A 13,150-nucleotide genomic window follows, 5' to 3' on the forward strand; every position below is an offset into this window, starting at 1 on the left:
GGCTTACAAAATGCATGTACCATTCCCCCATCGCATTTACACAGAAAATGCAAGTAAAAATTAAAGCCAAGCACACAAAAAACAACACGTGAGATAATGTAAAATGCACATATGCATTTTTTAAGGAACTAGCATATGGCCGTATTCTTGAAGTTATTGGTTGCCTACACAGGATCTAGCTGGAAGAGAGATTGTGCATGATAAACACAAGAAAATGCTTGCATATAGATGTATAAGGCCCCTTTCACACGGGCCGATAGAATTGTGCTTTTAGCTGCAGACAGATGAAGATATCTACCACAGCTCAACGCATACAATGCTTTCCTATGGCCACATTCACACACTGCATTTACCGACGGATTCGTTACATGGGGTTTTGTGCAGATAGAAAAAATAAATTTGACTGCGTTCAGGAACGATTTATTGCAGCTATCTGCACATAACTGCAGGTAATCGCAGTGTACTATTTATCCTGCAGATAGCTGGATAAATGGAGACAGAAAAAGAAGCACATCAGAAATGGCAAAAAAATTTCAACACAGCCGCATGTAAACGTATGTAAACGCAGCTAATCGCAATGTACAACTGCAAGTGAATGCTGTGCCAGGATTCTCTGAATTTCAAAATAACAAAACATGCTTTTAACAGTGGCAGAGGTAAAGGGGTCTAAACATCTATTTAGACGTGAAAAATGATACTTCCATTCTATTAACTTTACACGCATGCATATGTACATGTAATCACACACATGTATATGCATATGTAAATAACTGACCATGGACGCAGATCTTTCTATTTTGATTGTATGGATCTGAACGCAGTGCAACTTCACTGGTCTTTATGCACAATGTGCATGAGTCCATCAGGAACAAAAGATCTGCGCTCAGATCTGTAAAATAAAACAATAAAACGCAGTACTGATCAAAAACGCTGCTTTTAGGTGGCCGTGTGCATGAGCCATTGGGGGGGGGGGGGGATGCAAGACATTAAATTGTAAGCTCCTGGGACTGATGTGAATGAAATCATTTTCTTAGATTCGTAAGTTAATAAAACACATAAATCAACAGAAAGGGTTAAACGTGACTTCCACAATGGCACAACCTGGGGACAGAGCTGGGGAAGTAGGAGATGGCTGGATGGTTTTGCACCAGATACCAACCAGGGAGGGACGTGAGGGGAGGAGTTGATGGTGGCCTCCAGGGGGTTTCTTTGTGTTGGATTCAGCAGCAGCAGCAGCAGCAGTAGCAGCCTCCAAGCTGCAGACCCATGGGTCCATGCAAATTCAGCTATCATAAAGTGTCAAGCCCTGCACCTCCTGTCTCCTGCTTAGCATCCCCTGTGCTCTGAGCTGCGTCAGACTGAGGATTCATCTACTTCTGTGCAGACCTCACACAAAGGAAGTCAATAATCCATCCATAGAAAGAGGACTCCAAAAGCCCCCAACACCCCCCCTAGCTATCCTCCACCCCGTTGGAAAAGAAGAGGAAGGTGACTGTTTGGATCAGCGCAGGTATCTGGACTCATCCCCTTGGTAAGCAAAGCATCCCTTTATTATTTTGGTACTAGTGATGTGAGCAAGTGGTGCTTAGCATTTAATCAATAGGATATACGTCCTCCCTGGTGCGATCTATCAGTTCCAATTTGTCTTTCTGATAAAAATCCTTTGAATTATTAAAATCTGCATCGTGAGGATATGCATCTAGTACAGTTATGTCCTTCAAAGAACATACGCCCCCCCTTTTGCATTCAAGAACTTTGGGGTTCATTAAAACTGCTGGTTGGGCTTCTGTGTCCTGGGTACCTGGATTGAGATATTCTGAAGAAATTAGTATTCCTGCTTCCCGATATTGTTGTCCCTAGAAGAGAATTAGGTTGAGCTTGGGACTTTGTTTGATTCATGCTGGACATGTATTGTGTTCTAAAAGGAGATCAGAACATCGCCATGCAGATGGGGAGATCAACCATCATTTCCATGAATGAGGTACCTTGGTTTCCCCATCCACACTCTAGAGATTGGGAAGAATTTCGGAGAACTGCCTGGTCCTGGGATCCGTACATTGATTTTATATAGGTATGGATAGAGTTTAGGAAGGAGATCTGGAGAGCTGAGTTTTGAGGAGATAGGATGCAGGGATGCCAGTTTTCATATAATGCTGGAATATGTGTGATCAGAACCCCCTCCCCTCTGATGCGAGTGCTACTCCTTTTGTTTAGCATCTGGAGGCTTCTCATTACTGTAATTCATTGTACACATCCCCGGTGGCAGGCAAAGGAGGTGCTGTATCTCACAGCTTTGGATGATCTTGTGGTTTTTGCTTTACAGGGGCACTAAGCATTAGTCCGGCAGGATGGTGAAACTGGGCAACAATTTCAGCGAGAAGGGCGCAAAACCCCCTTTGTGTGAAGATGGATTTGATACCATCCCCCTGATGACCCCTCTAGACGTCAATCAGCTGCAGTTCCCACCTCCAGACAAGGTATGTAGAAAGGCTGGGTCGAAAGACACAGAGGTTGGCACTGCCAGCTGAATTATTTGAAAATGCAAGCTATTTTAAAGTCAGTGCATTCTTAGTCATTAACCTATAGGGCAGAGCATGGGAAAACGCAATTTAAATTGAATTGGTATAAATTTAAATAAAATTCACATGTCACAAAATAAATTACTTATATAATCAAGCTAATACATTTTTTTTTAGAGTACAATAAAACATTCATAAATAATGGCTCAGTGAACTGTCAGGGCTCAGGTACATTGTACATGGTACATTTTTATCACTTCTAAGCATTCGATTTAACCCCAAGTTTTCAGCTGCGTGAAAGGGTTACACTTTAAACCCATGCTCACTAACAATTAAAATATCCCATGTAGTCTAAAAATCTGTAGTCTACAACCATTGAACAGGTCGTTATGAGAAGGTTCATTGTTTTGTCTCGCCTGTTTTAGCATTAATTATGACTGAGAGAGGCCTGGCATATATTGCTGCATCACAGAAGGTGTTTACCAGCACAATATTGTTATTAGGCCCACTGTATCAACCAGCCGCTGTGTTTTTACATGGAATTTGTATGAAAAATATATTTTTTTTAAATCAGGAGATTTTATTTATAGCCAAAAGAGAAATTGGCAGCTGCACATTCAATTTATAGAGTGCTAGGGAGGCGCACAATAGGTGGTGTAATTCACAAAGACAGTGTAAAAACATACAAAAAACAATTCCCCAACACTTAGACCTGCTGAGCAGTAAAGGGTATCCTCTCAAATCTGTCTATATTTTTATATATTTTTTTTTTATATTAAAAAAAAGGTCTAATTTGCATATATTTTCAAAAATAAGCTAGAGCGACCCTGTACCCATGTCTTGTTGGTGCTCTCCCGTTATCCTGTCTGACCATCAGAGCCAACTACTACTTCCAGGTATGGGGAAGCATGTGATCTCTTTTCTTATTCCCATGATGTAATGATGGGAGTTCAAATGTCCAATCACCAGACCTGAATATTGTCACATGTTGGTGGGAGGGTCCTTAGCTCTATGTAAGCTCTGACCAGGCTTACATTGACACTTTTTCCACGCTTTGGTAGATGAATGTGGGGAAGTGGGGGAGATCATGGGGAAGGTACGTATCAGTTGTGGAGAGGATGAGCTATGAAGTGAACCTGTTTTTTGCCCACAAAGGGCAAAGTAAGGATTCAATGTAAAGCCCAACTCTGGGGATTACACAAAACCTACCCTTGCTGTGCCCCCCTACCTGAACTGCAAGGGATAAGTCTATGGGGTAGAGGAAAGTTTTGTATTACTTACCCTACTCTTTGCTCTGGTAGGCTTTGGCGCTCCACGCCACACTTTTACATGACACTCTAGGCTGTGGGTGGTCCCTCACCATCTTTATGTACAATTCAGGATGATTGGTCCTGCATTGTAGTTGATGACATCACAGTGCACCTATAGTCAGGATCAGCTTAGCGAGGAGGCTTTGGGGGACTGGTAGCACAGATGGAGGACGCCTGTTAGAGAGGGGGATAAGGTAATTATTCTAGCTTATTCTTCAACCTCTACAACTAAGAAGCATTAACCCTTGTAGTGCAGAGGGTTTACCACAAGGGAATTTTTTTAATGGTGCCCAGAGTTGGGCTTTAAGGGGTGATTCAACCATGTGCCTTTATTACCCCTACGTTTGCATGCCTTTTTTCACGCCTTGACCAGTGAGTCATTGTGAATAGGCTGCCCATGCCCACAGCACAGGTTATAACACACCAGCAGCTTTTTTTCAATGCAGCACACACAACGCACAGATGAGGTCACAACTAAAACACCCACATTAGCTAGCTAGGTGCCTTGGGGTGCTATTCAGAATGAATGGCACTGCAAAGGCCAGTACTCTGTATCATGAATTACCTCACATTGCAGTAATGTGCATTTTACTGTGTGCTACACTAATGAACAGATGTGAATCTGGCACATTTACCTACAGACAATAAAGCCCCAGTCCAATCCTCCACACTATGAGGAAAGTTGGATTTTAACAGTTTGCCATGGGCAATGGACATTTCTTATTTTAAATGCTAGCCCCTGGTGAATATGCAGTAATGTGCAGCCATGGCAACCACTAAGGAATTGTTTAGAAGCATAGGGCTGGTAGATCAATACAAGCTGATTTCTAATTGGTTGCTAATTGGTAACTTTATGCCATTTTTGTCTACATTGTGTTATCCTATAACTTTGATTAGAGTTGCCACATTTTTTCTTTTAAAAAGTCTCCTCTGATAGAAGCAAATGACTTTGCTGATATTTGAAGGGTCAGTCCACTCTAAACTGATATTTCAGTTATTGGTAACTAGTGGGAAGTTAAACCCACTAATGCGTTCTTGCGTCTCTAGAGGACTGTATTTATGAGATTTCTGCTCTTCCTGGGTCTCCTTATCTACCATGGCTGGGGTGAGGTGGCCCCATTTTCCATGCTGGAAGTTCTATATACTAGTAGTCAGTTCATCTAACTTCCAACACTGTGGTCCTTGGTTTGTGTCACGGTGGGAACACTATCTGCATGGAGTTTGCATGTTCTGCTTATGCGTGTATAAGCTTCCTCCATGGTGCTCTTGGATTGAAGACTCCTTTCTATAAGTGGTGCAATATAATATTCTATTGCGCACGCCCAAGATGGCTGTCACACTATCTGCCCCAACAGCAGATAAAGCCCATTAACTCCCCACAGAGAAAAGCACCATATAAATTATCAATAATACATTCATATTTTATCCTATGAAGAATATAATAGGGGGTGTGGGAACATGCAAAATTGGGAGGGAACCCCCAAAACTCCCAAGTTGGCAAAAACAGCACCGGGAAGTACAAAAGAGAGATCTCATGGATGGCGACCCCAAGAGATACAAGAAGCACAGCAGGCTATACCCATAACCGAATTTTGGGTTTGAGTGTAAGTTTCCTTGCAGTTACTATAAATAGAAAGGGAAAATGAGCTTTTAGGATTTTGGTATAGTTGGTCTAAAAGCTTATTTGTGATTGGTTGCTGTTTGTTCCATGTTTTTAGATAAAGTCCAAGGAGACCAAAGACCAATGCACATATACATTGTTTCTCCAGTGCTTTTCTGTTCTCATACATGGCATATATTCCAATACAAGGAGAATCCATTCCATGTATTGCCTACTGTCATATACAGTATGCCTTCTGCAGCTATGATAGTATTAATATATAATATGGGGTATTGCAGTTGAAATGCAGTCCTGGCAGGGCTTGCTCACTTATTTATAACCTTGCTGATGTCACCCAGTGCATTCATCACAGCTTGTGCATTTCAATGTACAGCTCAACTACTGCTGGAAGTCAATGGAAAAGGCTGTTCTGTTCTTTAGGGATTGAGGACAATATACTGAAGAAGCAATTTTCACCTTATCCCACATCCACCATAAGCTGCTTTGGCTGGGCTGAGATGACTTCAGCAGTCCCAGAGATATATATGGATAATTTACTATTCTTTACCAGGTTTGTTTGCAGCAAATATTTTTCCCAGTTATCCATCCATGCTGTAGAGAAATGGGATGCTTTCCCGGATCTCATTTATGAGGGTTTAGGCTTCATGCATTGCATTGTTTATTTTAGCATGTAAAATGAGTCTGCAAGGTGTAAGAATGAGTGTGGTGAATTTTTAGTGGCCTTTGTATAGGAAACAGAACCAGTCTGCAGTTTATCAAGTTCATTGAACCTTACAAGTAGTGCTTCCACTTGGCTGTATTGCAGAGTGCAATGCAAAGTATCTCCAGATTACTGTTTCCAGCTAAAATGTTGCACCCATCAAAACGGAAAATTGCAGCACCATGCACTTGACTTTCTACACCTGTCCTAATGATTACAGTTGTTTATTTGGAGCATTGGTTGTAGCTTTAGCTTTTAGCAAACTTTGCACAGTAACCCTATGTTCACGTTTAGGTGAATGGGTAGGGGTGCGATGTACCCGAAACGTATTCACATGGGAGGGGCGGGCTGTAATCTGGGGGCCCCCTTCTTAAAGGGGGGCTTCCAGATTCCGATAAGCCCCCTGCCCACAGACCCCCAACAACCCCCGGCCAGTGTTGTCGGGAGGAGGCCCTTGTCCTCATCAACACGAGGACAAGGGCACCCACCCCCCCCCATGTTGAGGGCATGCGGCTTGGTATGGTTCAGGAGGGGGAGGGCACTCGCTCGTCCCGTCCCTTACCTGACCTGCCAGGCGGCATGCTGGGATAAGGGCCAGGTGTGGATTTTGGGGGGGGGCATGCCATTTTTTTTTTCATTTTGGCGTTGTGGGGGTCCCCTGTGAATCCATACTAGACCTGAAGTGCCTGGTATGGACCTGGGGGGGGGGGGGGAACCGCGCACCATATTTTTTACGCAAATTTTATTGCCGACAAATGATTCTTTTTTTTACATTCAGCTTTCAGCAGGGAACCCCGCTGACAGCTGATGACTTATAGGATGCTAAGGATGCAGCGGCCAGCTTCCCAGTCCCTTCCATAAAACATAAAACGTAAAATGCATGAAAACTGCATGCAAAAACACATAAAAAAGCGCTGGTTTAAAAATGCAAAATGTACTGAGAAACATGCCTGAAAACGCATCAAGCGCAGCCGCGTAGATGTGAATCTAAACCTAAAGCTGGTCAATGGTTGCTTTCTATTCATCAACTTGATTATAACATTTTTTTATCAAATTGTTTTGCTTTCATTGCATACCTTATTTTAGACCCAGTGATGTCACTTCTAGTTCTCTGTGCTTCTCTATGTAATGCAGACAGATCATGGCTGGAAAGTGGGGTCAACAGGGTGATGTACATAGCTACCTTAAAACAGCAAAGCACCCTTCCTCTTTACTTCAATCATTATACTTACCTGCTCTGAGTAATGGTTCCTGATCCTCCTCTTCTGGGGTCCCTACGCCAGCGCTCCAGGCTCCTCCTCTTCTCTTGCTATGTGGGCACTTGTGCAGGCTTGATCCTGAGCTGGGCCATCTGAGCCTATTGACACACACAGCATAGCTTGGCCCCACCCCCTGCTCCATCCTCATAGGATTTGATTGACAATGGCTCCTGCGTCTATGTCCTGTGACGAGAGAGAGAGGTCATCGCTGCTACTTTCTGGCACAGCGCTAGGGCGAAATCAGGCTCAGGTAAGTATTTGGGAGGAAAAAATGTATAAAAGAAATAGGGTGCACTGGTCCAGTGCATTAACCCACAATATTATTAAAAGTAAGATTAAAAAGAACTACTCACAGTGCTCATTAGGCCACTCTCTGTGGCTATACACTTCACACCGGTTCACAAAAAGGATATCGGGGAACTGGAGAAAGTGCAGAGAAGAGCAACCAAACTGATAAGGGGAATGGAGGAGCTCAGCTATGAGGAAAGATTAGAGGAACTGAATTTATTCACTCTTGAGAAGAGAAGATTAGGGGGGATATGATCAACATGTATAAATATATAAATGGTCCATATAGTGATCTTGGTGTTGAGTTATTCACTTTGAGGTTATCACAGAAGACAAGGTTGTAATCTTTACTTCTGGAGGAAAGGAGATATAATCTCCAAATACAGAAAGGTTTCCTCACAGTAAAAGCTGTGAAAATGTGGAATCGACTCCCTCAAGAGGTTGTTCTGGCCTGCTCAGTAGATTGCTTTAAAAAAAGGCCTGAGGTTATTCCATAAATGTACATAATATAACTGGATACTGACATTTCTAGGTAAAGTTTATCCAGGGAACATCCGATTGCCTCTCGGGGGATCGGGAAGGAATTGTTTTCCCATGCTGGAGCTAATTGGATCATGGCTCTGGAGCAACTGTGGTTATACGATTGTAAAAATGTTTTTGGGGGTTTTCCCCTTATTATTGGTTGAACTAGATTGTGTATTTTTTTTTTTTTTACCAAACTGACTATGTAACTTCCAGAGAGGCCAATGACTCAAGCATAGGGGAGCCTCACCAGGGTCCCTGCAGGCTAACACTTTTCAAAGGTATGTCCTTCTTCATCAGAGCCGAGCAGCAAATGATCATTCAGCCAGTATAAATACCCTTACACATGATCCCTGTCACACACACAATGTGAGAGCCAGTGCCTCCTCCCCCCAAAACATGAGAGGAGTCAATACATCCAGAGAGGGAAGTATTTGGGTGGGGGGGGGGGGCTGACCGTGGATTTTTTTTTACCTTAATGCAGAGAATGCAGAATGCGGTTATATAGTTCAACTTTTGACTTTAACCTACAGGTACGCCTATAATAAGGCTTACCTGTAGGTAAAAAGAATATCTCCTAAACCGTACAGAGGATTCTTGGCTGAAAGTCTGGCAGAAAACGGCCACGCGCATGCATCATGGCTGCGGCCACTCACATCGCCGAAGCCACGATATCCAGAAGACACTCCGAGGGAACATGTCAGCTCCCTCGGCGTGGACCGAGTGAGATGCTGGCACTTCATTCTAAGGTAAGTATTTCATAATGGGCTAGTATGCGGTGCATACTAGCTCATTATGCCTTTTCCCTTCCAGGTGTAAAAAAAAAAAAGTCAGCGTGTTTACTCCCGCTTTAAGGTAAAAAAAAAAAACTTTTAGCCTTTACAATCACCTTAGCAATTCAAGACTCAGAAGCTGAATCCAACACAATTTTACTTAGCTAATTGCAGTTTAGGAAAGTTTATAGTGGGGTTGATCTACTATCAGCTTTTTCAAACAAGCTGAAGTTAGAAGTGGATTGGCTACCTTGTACAGTTGTATCAGATTTTGCACTCTCCAGTTTAAGTAAATCAACATTAATGACTTTCCTAAGCCCTATCTCTACCATGTACTAACACTGACTGAGGAAACATGGAAGAAACAGGGAGGTTCTTCCTAGGGCTAAACTAAATAGTAGGAATGGGCTCAGGCATCTTCAGGATCCTAAACCCAACCCACCTGCCCGATCCCACCAAGGAGCCGACAGTGCACATCGCTAATCACAGGCATTGAGACATTTCCTGACCTGTGCAGCTACAGACTGGCAATGGCCTCACTGCCTGTGATTAGCGGTGTGCAGTGTCTGCTTCCTGGTGGGATCGGGCAGGTGGGTTGGGCCTAGGATACCGAACATGCCTGAGCCCATCTCTACTAAATAGCGTTAAGGCCCCTTTCACACTGGGGTGGTGGGTGTGTCGGCGGTAAAGCGCTGCTATTTTTGTGTCATTTTACCGTCAATTTTGTGGCGATATTTGGCCACTAGCGGGGCACTTTTACCCCTGCTAGCGGCTGAGAAAGGGTTAAAACCAGCTGTGAAAGGGTTAAAACCACCCACAAAGTGCTGCTGCAGCAGTACTTTGCCAGCAGTATAGCCACGCTGCCTATTGATTTCAATGGGCAGGAGTGGTGGAGGAGCGGTATATACACTGTTCCAAAGATGCTGCTAGCAGGATTTTTTTTAGTGCCCTGCCAGCACACCGCTCCAGTGTTAAAACCCTTGGGGCTTTCACATTGGAGAGACAGGAGCAGCTTTTTCAGAGCGCTTTTCAGATGCTATTTGTGAAAGTGGCCTAAACTGGAGGGGAGGACAGATGGAGATACCAATCACACAAGTAAACAGGTTTTAGTGGCTCTAAACCACCACTAGATGTCAGCATTCTACAGAACAATAATAACCTAATGTAGTTCAATACAACACACAAAAAAAGAGAGACCGAGCTGAAGTTAGGTTGCCAGAGGTGCCATTTTCAAAATCATTATTATTATCATCAATATTTTTAACAAATAGCTGCAAAAATATTTATGGTCATTACAGCATTTTTATGGACACATTACCAATATTGCTATCATTTTCAATATACTTGTGGTAGAGCTTTTAGCATTTTCTGTCATTCAACATGCTTACACCTGGGAGCAGAAAGATTAGGAGTCTGTTCTTTCATATAGTACAGATAAAGTCATCTAAAATGAGAGTTTCATCCAAGCCACCATGTACCCTGCCCTCACATGAACAGTATAATGCTGGAACTACATACAGCCAGGGGTTCCGCAATGCAAAGGTAAAGGTGGGTCAAAATCAATCCCAAATAGTCCCCAGGAGCTGGGAGAACATTGATGGCACTGCTAGAATAGATGGCTTATAGAGCTCCTGTGTCATTTATAATACACAGTGATAAGGTATTGCTGCCATATGAAAGGTTAGGACAGTAAGGACACCTCGTATAATGGAGATGAAAGTCCCGATATCTCATCTCTACTAACCTTTCCTTCACAGCCCTCTTTTATCAGGATGTTTTAAGAGGACCTGTCATGAAAAATCACAGAATATGCCAGTTATTGGGCTGTTATCCTCTTCCTTTGATTGTGAGCCAATGACACTGAACAAGCATTCAGGTCAGAGGTCCTTACTTTACTGAATACATACTGGTTCCAGATTTTAGATATAAATAGAGTACAGGTAGATGTAAAATCTCTGTCAAGTCTTCATTTGTCTGTGACCCCAGTGGGGCAATTTTTCTCAAAGCCCGTTCCTGTGACACCTGTAGAAGAACTAGGGGATGCAGTTGTTACCAGGAAAGCAAGCAATAATAGACTATTAAAAAAAAATAGCAGCCGAATACAGAGAGCAGGAGGAGGGATCCATCTGTCTGCCATAAACCTTTCTAAAGGGGACCATCCAAGACACAAAGCAGTGAAAGAAGGTGGATGAATTGAGTGAAAATCAGTTGGAGACTGAGGAATTATATGCACATAACCCCTTAGGGGGATAAAGATCTGGTGAGTGGGGACCAGAGGGGGCGAGCACGGAAGTCACTGGACCTTTCTGATTGAGCACTAAAGTCACCTAACTTGATTCATAATTACCTTTTAATTCTGGAGATTTGTTACACATTGACTGTGCACTCTATATCTACCTTGATTATTACTTTTATTTTTTACATATTCTCCTTACATATACTTTTTTCATAGATTTTTTAGCAGCTAATTTGGGATATAAAAACAGTTGGTGCTGCACTTTTTAGCACATTGCACTTTATGAAACTTGGAGAACTGTATGTGTTTGCTTCTTGCACATTTTTTTGTTGCACATTTATTTTGCACATTATCTGGACTTTATTACCACATGGATGTATTAATGATGTTTCCTCTCGCTTGCACATGAAGATACATATTGTGCACTAAATGAACTTTATAGAAACACTGTGATTGAGGGCTTTACATTTTTATTTATAGTTTTGACTTATATAGAGTTTTTTTCTATTTTTTATATTTATATCTGTGTACTACATCTCATTGGTCTAATTCATCCCAACACCCAGTATTGATTTATATCAATAGGTTTTACATAGAGAACAGGGTGCCTATTTTGTTTATTTTAAGTGTTAGTTGTATACGTACTCAATATAGGGGAATACTGCATACAATTCTGATAGCCTCATTGGACATTTAGTCCGATAAAATATAAGGTAGTGCGATCTTAGTACTTGAGAAGATATTGTGGTCTTACCTCTGTGTAGGTGGGTCTCTGACCTCGTGCAGCAGAGAGATATTTGGAGGCCCCCCCAAAATACTGTTCTAGCTCATATAATATCTCCTTGAGGTAGCACCTAGGGCCATATTACTTTCTTATAAAACAATAATAGACTATTACTTAGAACTTCTAACATGCCCTCACTTTATTACAAAGCTGCTTTTTCTTGTTCACGTCCCTATTATGACATGAAGTAAGGGGAAATCTCCCCAACAGAGACATAGGTGGTAATAAATACATGACAGAGGCTCTAGCCCTTCCTGGCTATTTAAAATGTAAAAGGTTTGGCCTGGAGATGGGTTTTAACAGTTGAAAGCCTTAAGCTGGCCATATAGTGTACACCTTTCAGCAAATTCTTCAAATTTGCTCAGCACAGTTTTTTGCATCTTTAAATCAAGTTCGTTTTGTGTGTCCTTATACCAGGTTTTTGTTTTTGCATCCATAAAAGTTAGTTTTGTGTGCACTTACACCAGATTAGGTTATGTGTGTCCTTACACCAAGTTAGGTTTATGTTTCCTTACACCAGGCTTTGTGTGTCGTTACACAAGGTAAAATTTTTTTGCATCCTTAATTCTATTCGTTTCGTGTGTCCTTACACCAGGTTTATTTATTTTTTTAGTTAGTTTTGTGTGTACTTACACCAGATTAATGTTTTGCATCCTTATGCCAAGTTAGTTTTATGTGTCCTTACACTAGGTTCATTTTTTTTTTTTTACATCCTTATGCCAAGTTAGTTTTGTGTTTCCTTCTACCAGATTGGTTTGCGTGTCCTTACACCAAGTTAGGTTTATGCTTCCTTACACCAGGTTAGTTTTGTGTTTCCTTATACAAAGTTAGTTTTTTATGTCCTTACACCAGGTACATTTTTTTGCATCCTTACACCAAGTTAGTTTTGTGTGTACTTACACTAGGTGCATTTATTTTTGCATCCTTATGCCAAGTTAGTTTTGTGTGTACTTACACTAGGTTCATTTTTTATTTTTTTTGCATCCTTATGCCAAGTTAGTTTTGTATGTCCTTACGCCAGGTTAGTTTTGTGTGTCCTTACACCACCTTTATTTTTTTGCATCCTTAAACCAAGTTAGTTTTGTGTGTCCTTACACCAAGTTAGTTGTCTGTCCTTAAACCAGGTTAAGGTTTTGTG

General features: G+C 41.9%; 1 protein-coding gene across 1 annotated transcript in view; it reads left to right on the plus strand.

Annotated features, from left to right (window-relative positions):
* Window positions 1–1,210: 1,210 nt before the first annotated feature.
* NSG1 (neuronal vesicle trafficking associated 1) overlaps window positions 1,211–13,150 on the plus strand; it is a 186,336-nt gene continuing 174,396 nt past the window's right edge. The window contains exons 1-2 of the mRNA XM_077477793.1: window positions 1,211–1,531; window positions 2,324–2,477. Coding sequence (XP_077333919.1) covers window positions 2,349–2,477 — 129 coding nt within the window. The 5' untranslated portion in view covers window positions 1,211–1,531; window positions 2,324–2,348. The remainder of the gene's footprint in view (window positions 1,532–2,323; window positions 2,478–13,150) is intronic.

Source organism: Lithobates pipiens, unplaced genomic scaffold, assembly GCF_037356315.1.
Source record: "Lithobates pipiens isolate NorthernLeopardFrog02 unplaced genomic scaffold, aLitPip1_a1.2 Scaffold_13, whole genome shotgun sequence".
Lineage (NCBI taxonomy): Eukaryota > Metazoa > Chordata > Amphibia > Anura > Ranidae > Lithobates > Lithobates pipiens.